Source organism: Lampris incognitus, chromosome 5 (genome assembly GCF_029633865.1).
Source record: "Lampris incognitus isolate fLamInc1 chromosome 5, fLamInc1.hap2, whole genome shotgun sequence".
In the NCBI taxonomy this organism is placed as follows: Eukaryota; Metazoa; Chordata; class Actinopteri; order Lampriformes; family Lampridae; genus Lampris; species Lampris incognitus.
In genome coordinates this window covers 32417956-32434285 of record NC_079215.1, presented here as the reverse complement: position 1 = coordinate 32434285, position 16330 = coordinate 32417956, and the positions used below count along the sequence as shown (strand labels likewise).

Here is a 16330-nt window from a genome sequence, read left to right as displayed (position 1 = left end):
AATTGAAGATTTCCTACACCGGTGTGTACTACTCCCTTCAGAGGACAGCACAAACAGGCTTTAACCAGAGTAGAAAAAGAAGTGGGAGGCCGCGTTGCACAACTGAGCAAGAAGATAAGTACATTAGAGTCTCTAGTTTGAGAAACGGACGCCTCACTGGTCCCCAACTGGCATCTTCATTAAATAGTACCCGCAAAACACCAGTGTCAACATCTACAGTGAAGAGGCGGCTGCGGGATTCTGGGCTTCAGGGCAGAGTGGCAAAGAAAAAGCCGTATCTGAGACTGACCAATAAAAGAAAAAGATTAAGATGGGCAAAAGAACACAGACATTGGACAGAAGAAGACTGGAAAAAAGTGTTGTGGACGGATGAATCCAAGTTTGAGGTGTTTGGATCACAAAGAAGAAGGTTTGTGAGACGCAGAACAAATGAAAAGATGCTGGAAGAATGCCTGACGCCATCTGTTAAGCATGGTGGAGGTAATGTGATGGTCTGGGGTTGCTTTGGTGCTGGTAAGGTGGGAGATTTGTACAGGGTAAAAGGGATTCTGAATAAGGAAGGCTATCACTCCATTTTGCAACGCCATGCCATACCCAGTGGACAGCGCTTGATTGGAGCCAATTTCATCCTACAACAGGACAATGACCCTAAACACACCTCCAAATTGTGCAAGAACTATTTAGAGCAGAAGCAGGCAGCTGGTATTCTATCGGTAATGGAGTGGCCAGCGCAGTCACCAGATCTGAACCCCATTGAGCTGTTGTGGGAGCAGCTTGACCGTATGGTACGCAAGAAGTGCCCATCCAACCAATCCAACTTGTGGGAGCTGCTTCTGGAAGCGTGGGGTGCAATTTCTCCAGATTACCTCAACAAATTAACAGCTAGAATGCCAAAGGTCTGCAATGCTGTAATTGCTGCAAATGGAGGATTCTTTGACGAAAGCAAAGTTTGATGTAAAAAAAATCTTATTTCAAATACAAATCATTATTTCTAACCTTGTCAATGTCTTGACTCTATTTTCTATTCATTTCACAACATATGGTGGTGAATAAGTGTGACTTTTCATGGAAAACACAAAATTGTTTGGGTGATCCCAAACTTTTGAACGGTAGTGTAGGTCTGTTGTTGTAAGGATGGACTGGCTAGGATGACAAGGAGCTCAGTCTTAGATAGGTTACACCGAAGGTGGCGTTCTTTCATCCATGCAGAGATATCAGCAAGGCATGATGATATCTGTGCCGAGACTGTGAGATCATCTGGTGGGAAGAGCTGGGTATCATCAGCATAAATTGAGCATTTGTGCAAGCCCTTTACATTTGAGACCCTAATAACATGTCTGACTGCTACTCTATCATTAAAATAAGATCAGAGGGAGGTTTAAGGTGAATTTGACCAATGTCTTAGGGGCCCTCGTTTGTTGAAGCCACTAATTTTAAAGATATGGACATTAAACGTGTAAGTACAATTTAAATCATCTGAGAAATCAAACCAGGTATTGCACAGCTATTAAAATGCAGATGTTCTCAGTCATTCAAGCCTTCAGGATAACATCAGGTATCACGATCATGTTGGTAAACAAAAATATGGCATGTTTACACAAGGCAGCACACAGAATAACTTCCATAACTTGGAAACTTTATTTACAGTTCAAGTCAGTCACATACAACATTTTTTTTAAATGAATAGACATAAAATTAGCCAAAAAAGGAAAAAAAATGCATTGAATTCTTTATTTTCTCCAAAATAGCAATTACATATACAAAAATAGAGCTTACAAATACTGTACAGCAACTGTCTCCAAAAATATTCTGCTGCAGAAGTTTCATTTAAAAACAATGTCTGTGAGAGTCCACAAACATAACTAGTGTCAACAGAGAGGCTGTGAGACATGGGCCGATGGTGAAGAGGACTGGGTGCACCGGCAGGCGGAGGTTAGTAAGTTAGTTGGCAGTTAGTAACCAGAGTTATGGAGGAATACACTCCATTAAACAAGAAGAAAAATCAGTTCTGTGAGGCAGTGACAGATGGAAAAGCATAAATGGTCTGGTCTAACAAGAGCCATGGAAATATCTAGGATGATGAAAATTTTCACACATTATGGGACAGGTTAACCGCGTTAATGTTACTTTCCAAATAAATGAATTTTGACATTCTGCCAAAATACCAAGTCTACTTTTAAAAGGCTTTAAAATGTGTCTAGAACAGCGAGATGTATCACATAGACAGGGTTCCCATGTCACAAATCCCTGGCATCATATCTCAGTGAATAGTCAGTGATGTCGAAAAGAAAGCAGGTTGGTTTTGCAAACTGTGCCTTCTCTGTTGGTAACAGTTAAAAAAAAAAAAGCCAGCGCCAACATCAATGACTACAATTGGGGGGGGGGCATTCATTTATATACCTATTACAAATACAATATTCAAAACATTTTCTACTATTTTAAGCTATATGCCATGATTGGCTTTTACTATGACTTTGTGCTCACCACTCAACATTTGGCACCTGGCACTTTGTCTTTAACGGGAATAGGACGGCAAACAGGACAAAACAGGAAGGTTGGATGGAAAGACAGACAACGATTAAACACAATACTTGGTTGGGTTAATGGCAGGAAGTGCTCAGCTGCCATTTCTTTTCTATGAGGAAGCATCTTCAGTTCACTTTCCATTATGTACAAATACACTATGACTGATAGAACTCTCCATTTACACTTAAACAATGGCAATTTCAGCGGCAGTCTACAAAATTGCATGCTTTCACCGTCAACACGATTTTTTTTTTAATCTTTCATAAACCGTACATTCTGTGAAGCTGTTAGACTTGATCTAAACTATTGGCCTTGTGACAGAAGAAAGAAATATTCTCGAGGGGCATTCGAAGGGATACTACCCAATCCTGTAGTGAGGGAATCTAGAGAATGGGGATTGTTGTGATTCAAAGCCAATTCTCAATTTCATAGATTTCAATTGAGATAAAGGGTCAGTCAAAACAGTTAGTCTCTGTGTAGCTTAAGTGTTACTACATAAACTACACATTTGATTTTTTAACATTTAATTAGTCTCTTGGCTAGAAGTGAAATAAGCTTGTTAACCACAACGGACGAAAAGCACAATCAAGATGAATGAAACATTACTCCAACCTCACCTGATTCATCAGCTTTATGAGATAAGACTTTGATATTGGCAATAAAGAAAAGTGGTGTGCTTCTTTTCTGGCTGCGTTAATCTGTTCATTTGGATTTTTTTTTTTAATTGGGAAAAGCCATTGGGGAAAATATCTGAGAACCTCTTTGAATGGTTGTCCTGCACCCAATAGTTTTCTATTTCATAGTAGGATACCACCGTATGGCATCAATTTCTGACAGAACGGTCTCGGTAAAGGCAAATCATCAGGTAAAACTCAAATATGTGGTTGAGCTGCCCAAATCGGTCCAGGAACCTACATATGCAATTCGACTATTGACTAAGTGTTTGGGAACAGGATGTTATTAAAGATAATTTAACTGTCTTTAAACCATGGTCAGAAAAGCTAATGACACTCTAGCTTTCAACTTTTTTGGGTCTGCCCCTTTTCAAATGAATGCTTTTACACACCTTTGTTAATAAACAAGTCTCAAAACACTACGTAGTGATGCTGTGGGTGAGGGCAATCAGTATGGCCAAATGTATGAACAAAAGCATGGTTCACAGAGGTCTGTGTGCTTCTGGACAACAAACACTCTGTATTGTACAGTGAGCGAGGGGGAGGAAAGCACTAGAATAGTGGGGCCAGAAAGCAGGACTACTACATCCCAACCTGCTGACTAATACCTCTAACTGTCCAACTGAGGATGGTGGGTACACACACCTCTTGTGTGTGTTTGTGTGTGTGTGTTTGTCAGGGGTATTTAGTAGTGTGTACATTTACAAAAACAATTTCTATGCTGAGCATAGAAATTGTGTTGCACGTACCAATTTGCACAACAGCTAGCTTTTACTGTAGCATTACTTTACCAGATAGCTTTACTGTTGTACTATCGGTATAGCTACAATATGATTAAAGATAATCTAGTACCAGCATAGAAGCAAGGGTAGGACCATTTTTTTTCTTTTGCAGTTGCATGCAAGTGCCCCCTTTTAAACAGAAGTTGAATTAAAAAAGTTCATTTTGTTCTAGTCTAACTCCGGTCTCCTATAAACTCACTAGGTCAAGTCTCTTAAGAGTCACCAATACTTTTCGAACGAGATACAGATTACTACATTTGGAGATAGACAGACACAAAAGTAATGTATTTTTTCACAATTTGAGGAAGAAGAAAAAACAGCCTTATCATAACGCATAACAATGTAACATTTCTTTCTTAATTCAGCAGCATCAGCAAATTGACAACAAGACAAAGTAAAACTGACACATTTCTGGCACTGTCAAAACATTTGCTGATTTTACCTCCTGTCAAACAATGCCTTGGTTGACAAGCTTTTGTTCTCTGAAACAGAATTAAAAGTCTGGCTACATGTGTAACAAATAGTACTGAAGAAGTCTTACTCATTTTAAGGGTTGTCCAAAACAGAACACAAGGACTGTGTTAGACTTTAATTTGGAAAATGAAAAAAAAAAGAACTAAAGATCTGCCAAAATTACAAGTAATGCTTGGGGCACAGCTGAGTGGGGCCTTATGAGGTACATAGCATGACATCTCCTTGGCTGTGGGTCAGAGGGAACTATGGATATGAAGTCATTCTAAAGTCCCTGATGCAAGAAGTGACTATAGCCTGTGTGCTTGTCAAACAGCACTTACGTACAGAGGTAAGGGAAACTGGATTTGTTTTTCCACTGTATCTACTTGCTGTATTCACAGTATTTTCTTGTACTATATACCAAAACATCTCAGCATTGTTGCACTATGCTAGAACATTCACATCTTTATGCCACATAATAGTAATGTTGTTTCTTTTGACTGGGCAATGAAAGTGACATTGTAACAAAGACAACTCTTGTGAATAAACCGTATAGCCTAGGCGTTAGCTGCATATATATATATATATATATATATATATATATATATATATATATATATATATGTGTGTGTGTGTGTGTGTGTGTGTGTGTGTTTATGTCAGAGACTAGAAATCAATCCTCGGTTAAACATTCAAATCTTCAACCCTAATTCACATTTAGCTGGAAATCAAGTTCTGAAGTTGCTTTGAGCTTGCGTTCATGTTTATGTGTGCACGCGCATGCGTGTATGAGTGTAATTACACTATAAACACTGTCCACATTTCCTGACACAGAAACACCTACACTGACTAAGGTATTGTTTTCCCTTTAAGATATATTTTATCCTTCAAAAACCACAGTTCACTCAATTAAAAATTAAAAACCATTTCACTCTGTACATATAAAGAAATAGTTAATAAAAATAAGAAAATATGACCTTGCTACTACCATCACACGCAATTAAGGTTGAGTTCGAATAAAGTGCATGTTAAAAAAATTTAAATTAAGTAAAAAAAAAGAAAAAAAAAGAAAAAAGAAAAAAAAAAAAAGAAAAAAAGAAAAAGAGAAGTTTTGTAGTTCTTGGCTTTGTGGTTCTCTTGTCTTCCGCTGGTGTCCCCAGAAAAGTGCTTTGGTTATGAAACAGTCAGTGACTGAGGCATGGCTGAGAAGAAAACTAAAAACTCTTCATCATTGTCCATGAAAAGAACAAAATGAAAGGAGAACTAGCAGTTGAATATCAGTAACAACTGATACTAGGATATCCTTTTCTTTAATCCGCCAAGGCAAAAATTAGAGAATTAAGGAGAGCAGTAGATTCACATTTTTGCGAGTCTCTGCATAGTAACTCTTGGTGTCTCCTGTCTGTTCTCAGACACATGCTGTATGTAATAGTACCTGTACAACTGAGCAAATATGTGTTAGGATGTGTATGTGTATGTGTATGCATATTTGTAGTGTATCACAACAGTATGTCTGTGTGTGCTACACCAGGTTCTCCACACCGGGTAGAGGCTGCTGTATTGGCACAGGGGGCTCTGGGGTGCCAGCCTGCTGGGCAAGCTGTAGTACAGGCATGTTGCACAGCGGGCACACTTTTCTCACCTCCAACCACTTAATGAGGCACCTGAGACAGAGGAGGAGAAATTGTCCAAAAAAAAAAAAAAGGCCTTTAAAATTCATCCAGTTACAAAGAACCAAGAGGACTGATTAAGGTACCCTTACAAGGTCTTCACATAGTCTTCATAAAGTCTTCACAGTGCAGCACAAATGGCAGAACTTTGTTGACCCTCATTATTTCCTCAGAGATAACCTGTCCATTATTTACAAGTTAAAAGTCTTTGCCTCCTGATATGAATAAAGTTGGTTCCAACTTCTATCAAAGATCCTCATATTATAGAGAAGCAAACATATTTGAAATTTAGGGACCACTCGAGTACTGCAGCTCCAATGGTGCTATAGCTAAGTGTGCTATAGGTTACACAAAAAGAAGCAGCCTTTCCTAGATACGCATCTTGTATTTTCTGCTCACTTAGGTTGCCATCGTAGAACCCCAGTGCAAAATCTGTCTTTTTGATATTTGCCCCAATGATGGGGCTGTGCATAGAAATTCATATTCCAGGAAATGAACTGTTGACATTAAGTATATGTAAGACATGCTGTGTTTACAATGTTAACATGTTTTCCTTCCAGTGTTTGACTTTGCCATCAAAGTGCAGTTTGGTTAAACTTGAAGGCCTGAGGGCCGAAACATCATCTATATAAAATATAAATAATAAAAGAGAAATGCATATGGAGTCAGAATGTGCAACATTTTCCTACTTTCACGTCTACTTCCAGTGATCAGCACCTCCCTACAACCCTTGGTGTGCATTACTTTTCCATTATATGACTTTGCCATCTAGTCAATCAGAGAGCTGTTGTGAAAAAAATGGACACAGCACCACATCTCAAGTGGGTGCTTTAAATCCATAGATCTTTATAGTGTCGGTGTTGCAGGAAGACAAATGAAGACTGAATACTGAAACAGCCCCTTTGCTTTTATGCATTAATCATATGGGACTTTGAAATGAAACAAGATGATTGACTGATAGATTTGATTTACTGAAAAAGGTACAGCTCTAAGGCAGCAATTGCACAGTCTGAATACTTTTTATTGTTCAGCCTTAGACAGTTGCTTTCCCCTGCCAACAACATATGTCTCGTATACAATCTGAGACAAAAATTTATGTATGCTGCACATCCAATGGTTTATCTTAATTTCAGCAGCATTGTGAATAGAGGGAAAGTTTTATTGAGAGTATGTCTTTATGCATGCTCAATAACCCAGGTAAGAAAATCACAGAAAGTTGAATCAGTTCATCTGGACACAACGTTTATTGAGAGAGAAATGTTTTATCACTCATCTAAGTGACCTCTTCAGTCTCAGCTGACTGCAGGTATCCCCACCCTTATAAACAGTACAGTGGCATAACGACCAAAAACAGCAATCGGTTTCATATGCAAATTGCCATCACCATTAACTAGTTTCAATGGCCATGTGTACTAGTCACAGAGGTTTTGGGAATGGTTGCAATCACAGCATTGTAAGATGGCAACAGATGCACCTTTAGCCCCCCAGCAGGAGTTTCAGAAAAGTTGAGATGTGTATTTTCCAAACACTGCATCTCAGTTGCTTTCAAACCTCAAAACACACTATGCCAGAAATTGGTCCACCCCAAGGATCGGGTCCCCCGGCACAAACAGAGCAATATAGTGTACGCTGTTAAGTGCCGGGATGATTGCCGTGACTTGTACATCGAGGAAACTAAACAGACGCTGGCCAAGAGGATGGCACAACGCAGAAGAGCTAACATGCCAGACCTGGACTCCGCAGTCTACACCCATCTACAGGCCAGTGGCCACTCTTTCAAGGATGAGGATGTGCACATCCTTGATAGGGAGGAACACTGGTTTGAATGTGGAGTCAAAGAGGCCATCTATGTGAAGAGGTAACGACCATCCCTGAACTGAGCGGGGGGTGGGGGTGGGGGGCTCAGAGTACATCTGTTGCCATCTTACAATGCTGTGATGGCAACCATTCCCAAATCCTCTATGAATAGTACATCTTGCCATTGAAACTCTAGTTAATGGTGATGGAAATTTGCATATGAAACCGATCGTTTTCGGTTATTATGCAACTGTATTGTTTATAAGGGTGGGGACACCTGCAGTCAGTTAGACAGTTGAGACTTAGATGAGTGATGAAACATTTCTCTCTCAAACGTGTCCAGATGAACTGATTAAACTTTCTGTAGTTATTGAGATTACTTGATCACACCACTAGGGTTGAAAATGAAATGAAATATCTGCATATTAACTCTATTATAAAGTTTTAAGAAATTGAGAAAATCAACTGTGCAGCCCTAACTCTCACACATAAACACAGACTGCCCATGTTAAGGAGTGTTTACAAAGAAGCTGTGATTGAATCAGCATCAAATCCTGTTCTCACAAGTGGCTCAATCCAAGGGATGAGACTTGCTGAGCAAAGCCCTCAACAGGAATAATTAGAGGCAGGGCTTTGACTGGGAAATTGGGCAATTTGCTCCCCATCATGCGTTGCAGCAGTTCCACATTTCATAAGCAGATATTCTGCTTAAATTTGAAGTGGATTTTTTTATTTGTTGCCTGCGATGCTCACTTGCATTTCTCTGCCCAATCACTACACTTGACTTTCTCTCACTCTTTTGTGACCATTTAGGAAAACTGGTCTCTAAAGAGGTATAGAGCCAGCCCAGTTCCCTCACCCAGGGGATCAATGTTCCTACAGCTTAGCACAGTGACAAGTACAATGTAATGTGTGAGAAGAGTTCTTATGCTGAACTCGATGCTGTTTAATGGAGCTGTGTAGTTGTGTGTGTGTGTACTTACTTTCTGTGAAAGGCATGTTTGCATGGGCAAATCCCCAGTTCATCTTTCTGTTTGAACTCCTCCAAGCACACCGCACATATCTGAGAGAGAGATAGAGAGAGAGGATCAAATAGTCAGTTACTATAGATGGGAATGTAGCAGTTTGTTGTAAGTAGTACATTAGTATTTCTTTGAGGTAGACTTGCTTTGTATCATAATTTAACCTAATAATTTTGTTACAATAACTTTGGATTTAGTAGAGATTTCATTAGACCAGTGGTTTTCAATCCATTTCTTTGGGACCTATAGTACTGTTGATTTTAATTCTACCACCTATTGTGACAGACATTACTGTCAGATAATCATGGGGCGTTAATCAACAACTGTACTCATCTGTACTTGTGCACTTGTGAAACATCATATGTCAAGGCGCAAGTACTGTCTCAAATCATACGTTTGCATTTAGCCAAGCAAGTACTGTCTCAAATCATATGTTTGCATTTAGCCAAGAATGCTTCAAATGCTTCAATTGAACTACCCAGAAAAAAAGAGTATGCATCAACGACAAACTTGAAATACACAAAAGATCCCAGCACTCATTTTGATCTGGCAGAGGAAAGCAAAACCCACAACTGTAAGCTATTATAATTCCCGTACTACAACTGTTATTTTGTTGCCAAATTAATTTCTGAGAAAATTTGTGACAAGAAATCGACAGCGTAGATTTAAATGCAAAATACCAAAAACAGTTAGCAAACAGACACTGAAATATGTGAGATTACAGTGAGGAAATAGAGATTAGCTAAATTTCTCACATTTGAATGCAAGCAATCACACATACACGCCAACGTAACAAGTGCAAATGATCAGCAATCAGTTCTCATAACGACTTATATTGTGTCCTTCAAGATTGCAAGCAAAACTTTGGCAGCAAAACTAGACACCTTATCATATAGTCTAATTACAGTAATTTGGGAATCACCAGCTCTAAATATGGAAAAAGATAAAGGAAGACGCATTCAACAATGACCATGTCATAGTGATGCCGATACTTATCATATTGTCCATCTGTATTTATGCAATGATAGACATATTTCCATTTAATTACATTGTTGTACTTCGCTAATAATTTAAATTTGTAACATGAGTTTAACATTTTGAATATTTTAGGGAATTTTGCTGGTGTTGTATAATGTGCTAAACACTTAAAACCATTGTGGGAATTGCACTTACAGTTTTGAGAATATTTCAGGGAATTGCATTTGAGGCAGGTGAGAAAAACTCTAAGAGAGCCCAAGGGTACATTCGAGCAAAGAGGTTGGTTCATTGTTGTATAAATTCTCTGTTGTCAGGAGCAAGAGTGTCAATGTCAGGCTTGCATTTGTAAATAGTCAATTCAGAGCCTCTGAGAGACACTTTTCCATAACGAAAATGGCAGTTGTATTTATTTTTCATGACAGCCTGCTGCTGACAATCACCTATTCCATCCCTACATTGTATGCGTACTACCACAACTTAGACAGAGCAAAATAATTAAACGCAGTTATCAAACACATCAGCAAACACTTCTGTCGTAACAACCAAACTGATTGGGTAATGCTTAAACACACATGCACTTCAGTCTACACCACTGATGCCAGCTCTACCCTGCTAGCCAGCTTCACTCTACTACACCCTTGCTTTGACTGAGAGCATTCCAATGCAGACCAGTTAAAACTAGATGGAGCATTTACTCAGTGAGGTAGAACTTGGAAATACATGACAGTGGGGCCCACAACCCTACTGCACACAGTTAACTTCATTTGCATAGTAGCATTTTAAACTTTGGCAATTTCATTCAGAAATAATGTTTGCATAGTGCAATAAAAAACATGTAGTTGTAAAATACTGCAGTAACATTTTGATCAAGACATGGTTATGGAAAATTACTCAGTATATTGGCTGTTTGGGTAGATCTTTTAGTATGAAATATCTCTGAAACCTCCAAGAAAGACAAATACCTCCTGGAGACTTAATCAATCAGAAAATTAGTCAGTCAGTGTCTTGATGCATGCTCAATAATCCAGGTAAGAAAAATCAAAGAAGGTTGAATCAGTTCATCTGGATACAACATTTATTGACAGATCCAAAGGAGTTGAATCAAGTGCAACTGGACTTGGTATATATCCGTGAAGACGTTTCGCCTCTCATTCAAGAGGCTTCCTCAGTTCGTGCCTTTCTGACTAGACCAAGCTAGTCTGACTGGCTTGTGATGAGACTCAGAATTTATCCTCTTGAAGTCGTTGTCAGAGCTATAGATGTCCATGGCTCTTTGTGTTCACGCCCATCGCTAACAGAGCCATAGATATGAGTGGCTCTTTTGTGTAGCGACGGGCGTTGATAAACATCGGAACACAAAGAGCCATGGACATCTATAGCTCTGACAACGACTCCAAGAGAATAAATTCTGAGTCTCATCACCAGCCAGTCAGACTAGCTTGGTCTAGTCAGAAAGGCACGAACTGAGGAAGCCTCTTGGATTAGAGGCGAAACGTCTTCACGGATATATACCAAGTCCAGTTGCACTTGATTCAACTCCTTTGGATAACCATGACTCGGATGAATGAGAACATTCACAGACTTATTGACAGATACATGTCATCAATCATCTAAGAAGGTTGAATCAGTTCATCTGGATACAATATTTATTGACAGATACATTTCATCACTCATCTAAGAGTGCCAGGTAAGTGATGAAATGTATCTGTCAATAAACATGTTATCCAGATGAACTGATTCAACCTTCTTTGATTTTCTTACCTGGATTACTGAGCATGTATCAAGACATTTTGACTCATTTTAGTGAGGATTAGCTTAAACTTGTACGTGAGTACAAGCAAACGGCACCTAAGATGGCAGACTACAGGAACCACCTGAGATTCAGCCTCAGATGCAGACAGAGCAGATTACACATAAGAGCCTGCAATTTAAATCTTCAGCCAAGGGCCACCGAGCTAACAAGATCCTCCAGAAGGCACAGAGCCAGCTGTTGAACGAACGGGTGAGACAAACAAATTTTACCATCAACGCTTTGAAAGCCAAAGAGGAGCAGATCCAACAGACATGTCGCGTCTAGATGAGACCACTTTCCAACGTGTGATCGAGTTCACGGATAAGGCTCGTCTAACTCCACATGAAAAGTAAAAAAAAACAGGCAGCAAAAGAAGTTGGACCTACTTGCTGCACGTCAGAGACATCGGCAGACAATGGACGGTGTCCTCAACAGCAGACAGAGAGACGGACGCCAGACATGCCAGCAATGTGGACAAGTGGGTGAAGAATCTGTCCAACAGACAACTCACTCAGGTGGAGAAAGACATCCTTGCTAAGGGGCTGAATTTTGCTGTCACATCAAGGGAGATCCTGCTAATGGAACTGATCACAGCCACAGAATCAACTATCTGTAAAAACAACATCGCGGAGCAACTGCGGATGAAAGTTTCAGCCTGCCTCAGCAATGTGAAGGCGCTACCATCCAACATCAGTAGAGATGACAGGAAAGCTCTCACGACTCTCAGTAAGGACAATAACATCATCATCCTTCTGGCGGACAAAGGAGGATGCACGGTTGTATTAAACCAGAGAGACTATCATGAGAAAGTTGCGACGTTACTTAGTGACATAAATACTTAAGAGCCCCTGAAACGAGATTCTGGAAGTGGTTACAAGAAAAAGGTGATAGATTGTCTGAAGCTGTTAGAAAGGACAATGCTATAGACAGAATTTTGTACCACAGATTATACACAGGGGAAGCTACACCTAGTCTGTATGGTTTACCTAAGATAAATAAACAGGATGTGCCATTATGGCCTATTGTTTGTATGATTACCTCAGTGTTCTATAACATCTCTAAGTTTCTTGCATCTATTCTAAACCTGCTGGTAGGCAGTAATGAAAATTACAGTCACAACACTATGGATTTTGTGGATAAGGTGAGAGACATCATTATGGAGGGGGATAAAACAATGGTCTCTTATGATGTTAAGTCTCTCTTCACGTGTGTTCCTGTTGATGAAGCAAGCAAACAAGCAAAATTCTATTTATATAGCACTTAAAAACACAGTTACAAAGTGCTTTACACTCAATACACAAAATATGAATAAATACATACAATAAATTGAATGAATATAAAACATGACATAGGGAGTAACAGACCAAGCTAAAAACAATCCAAAACAGAAGGCAGGGGAAGGGTTCTATAAAAAGGCTGGCCTGAAAAGATGGGTTTTTAGAAGCTAGGTAAAACAGTCCAAAGATTCAGCAAATCTAATGGATTGGAAAAGATTATTCCAAAGGCTTGGGGATAAAACTACAACGACGCAGTCACCTTTTGTTTTGCAGTTGGAGTGAGGGATGGATAAAAGACCAAGGTTTGAGGATCGCAGTAGTAAGGAAGTGGAATGAGAAGAACAGAAATGTAACTGGGGGCAAGATCATGCAGTACTTTAAATGTAATCAATAAGATCTTATAGATTATTCTGAATTTTATGGGGAGCCAGTGGAGATGCAAGAATAGGGGTAATATGGGGCCTATGGCTAGTTCTAGTTAGTAGTCTAGCAACTGCATTCTGAACCAACTGTAGATGATTTAAAGTAGCTTGGTTGAGGCCAGAGTAGAGGGAGTTACAGTAATCTAGACAGCAGAAAATTAAAGTGTGAATTAATGTTTCAATATCCTTAAAACACAAAATATTTCTGATTTTTGCAATATTTCTTAGCTGAAGAGAACAGGATTGGCAGTGGAGGTAGTCCATATGAAATTACAAAATGATCCCACCCTTAGCAATAGGACCACCCTTAACACTGACCAAGTGTGTCTGCTCCTGAAACTGTGTCTTCAGTCCACATATTTCAGATACAGGGGGCAGTACTATTGGCAGAGGCATGGGTGTGCTATGGGTTCCCCAGCCTCACCTGTAGTGGCCAACTTGTATATGGAGGAAGTGGAAAAGAGGGCTCTGATGTCCTATCCAGGGACACCAACTAGCCATTGGTTCAGATTTGTGGACGACACCAGGGTTAAATTTAAATCTCAGGATGTACCACATTTCACTGACCACATTAACTCTGTGGACAAACACATCGAGTTCACCAGGGAGGATGTGAAAAATGACAGGTTAGCCTTTTTAGACTGTGAAATTGCAATTGGTGATGGGTGACATTTGACTAGTGATGTTTACCATAAACCAACACATACTGATCAGTACTCTAGGTTTGACTCTCATCATCCACTGGAGCACAAACTAGGAGTCATCAGGATGCTGTAGCACCGAGCTGACAACATCCCCACTGACACAGCGGCTGAGGAAGGGGAGAAATCCCACATTAAACAGGCCTTGGTTAAGTGTGGTTATCCTAACTGGGCATTTGTCAAAGCCAGGAAGACACCCAAACATTGCACCAGCCAATCGAAGAGAGGAGAAGGACAACAGCTGCCTAAGCGTAAACAAGTGGTGATTCCATATGTGGCGGGAGTGGCGGAAAAGTTGAGACGCATATTTTCCAAACACCGCGTCCCACTTGCTTTCAAACCCCAAAACACCTTGCGCCAAAAATTAATCCACCTCAAGGACCAGGTCCCCTGGCACAAACAGAGCAATATAGTGTACGCTGTGAAATGCCAGGAGGATTGCTGTGACTTATACATTGGGGAAACTAAACATACGCTGGCCAAGAGAATGGCATAACACAGAAGAGCTAACACGTCAGGCCAGGACTCCGCAGTCTACACCCATCTACAGGCCAGTGACCACTCTTTCAAGGATGAGGATGTGCACATCCTTGATAGGGAGGAACGCTGGTTTGAACGGGGAGTCAAAGAGACCATCTGTGTGAAAAGGGCACGACCATCCCTGAACCGAGAGCGGGGGGCTAAGAATACATCTGTCGCCATCTTACAATGCTGTAATTGCAAACATTCCCAAATCCTCTATGAATAGTCCACGTGGCCATTGAAACTCTAGTTAATGGTCACGCCCACATTTGCATATAAACTGATCATTGATTTCAGTCATTATGCAACTGTATTGTTTATAAGGGTGGGGATACCTGCAGTCAGTTTAGACTACAGAGGTCACTTAGATGAGTGATGAAACGTATCTGTCAATAAACGTTGTATCCAGATGAACTGATTCAACCTTCTTTGATTAGTCAATCATTATTTATGTGTGTAATTTAAAAAGCGAATTAGATTCCATAGAGCTAAGGTATACATTGACTGGGATTTAGACCAGGCTGAGGATCAGTGCCAGACAATAATAGTAAAAAATAAAAATAAAAAAAAAATACTATTACTCTACCAGTGCCATGGAGGCAGTTGCTTGTGTTTGTCACTGCATGGGTGTTGACCAAAGTCTGCCCTCTCACACAAAGAGGAAGGAAATGACAGGTCAGCATGGCTGGCAGAAAAGTTAGACAGACAGACAGACTGAACACAGTTCATTCAATTGCCTGTTAGCCATACTGGGCTTCGTTCTGAAAGCTACTGTCAGCATGGATGGATGGATTCTATGTGTTAATGAGATTATAGGCTATGGTTGGAATTTCCAATGAGAGGTTGAAGACTAAAGCACTACAAGAAGACAGTTCTACATTGGTCAGTCAAAAACGAGAGCAACAGAGGGACTAAACCCTCAACCATTTTAGTGAGTTTACTGAAACCTACATCTTAAAAATCATGTAAAGGTTAAACACATGACAGGCTGGTCTTGATACTCCGTGATATAAGCAGAGCAGGATGAACACAGCTGTAGCTAATACATTTAAAACTGGGTCTGCTTGATTTAGGTGTGCTAAAGAACCAGCATTGACAGTGGTATTGACACTTGTTAGTAATGACTGTCTGTCTGTCTGGCACACCGAAATCAAAAAGACTCATTTTTAATGTCATTATCTGCATCTGACCAAACCCAGCCATTGAGGATGCACAAGCCAGTGCATCCTTAGTGCCGGTCCCAAGCCCGGACAAATGGGGAGGGTTGCGTCAGGAAGGGCATCCGGCATAAAATCTTTGCCAAATCAAATATGCGGCTCATAAATAAGACTTACATACCGGATCGGTCGAGGCCCGGGTTACCAACGACCGCCACCGGTACTGTTAACCAGCAGGGTGTCGGTGGAAACTATGCTACTGTTGGGCGAAGGAGAAGGAGAGGGGGAAAGGTAGGCATGTGGAGGTGAGAGTTGAAACTTTGAATGTTAGCACTATGACTGGTAAAGGGAGAGAGCTGGCTGACATGATGGAAAGAAGAAAGGTAGGCATACTGTGTGTACAAGAGACCAGGTGGAAGGGGAGTAAGGCCAGGAGTATCGGAGGTGGGTTCAAACTCTTCTACCATGGTGTGAATGGGAGGAGTAATGGGGTAGGGGTAATTCTGAAGGAAGAGTATGTCAAGAGCGTGCTGGAGGTGAAGAGAGTGTCAGACAGA

General features: G+C 40.3%; 1 protein-coding gene across 1 annotated transcript in view; it reads right to left on the bottom strand.

Moving 5' to 3' along the window:
* Positions 1-1619: 1619 nt before the first annotated feature.
* The window catches only part of rnf24 (ring finger protein 24), a 68250-nt gene continuing 53539 nt past the window's right edge, over positions 1620-16330 (bottom strand). The window contains exons 5-6 of the mRNA XM_056280409.1: positions 8886-8965; positions 1620-6099 (exon numbers count right to left, since the gene is read on the bottom strand). Coding sequence (XP_056136384.1) covers positions 5958-6099; positions 8886-8965 — 222 coding nt within the window. The 3' untranslated portion in view covers positions 1620-5957. The remainder of the gene's footprint in view (positions 6100-8885; positions 8966-16330) is intronic.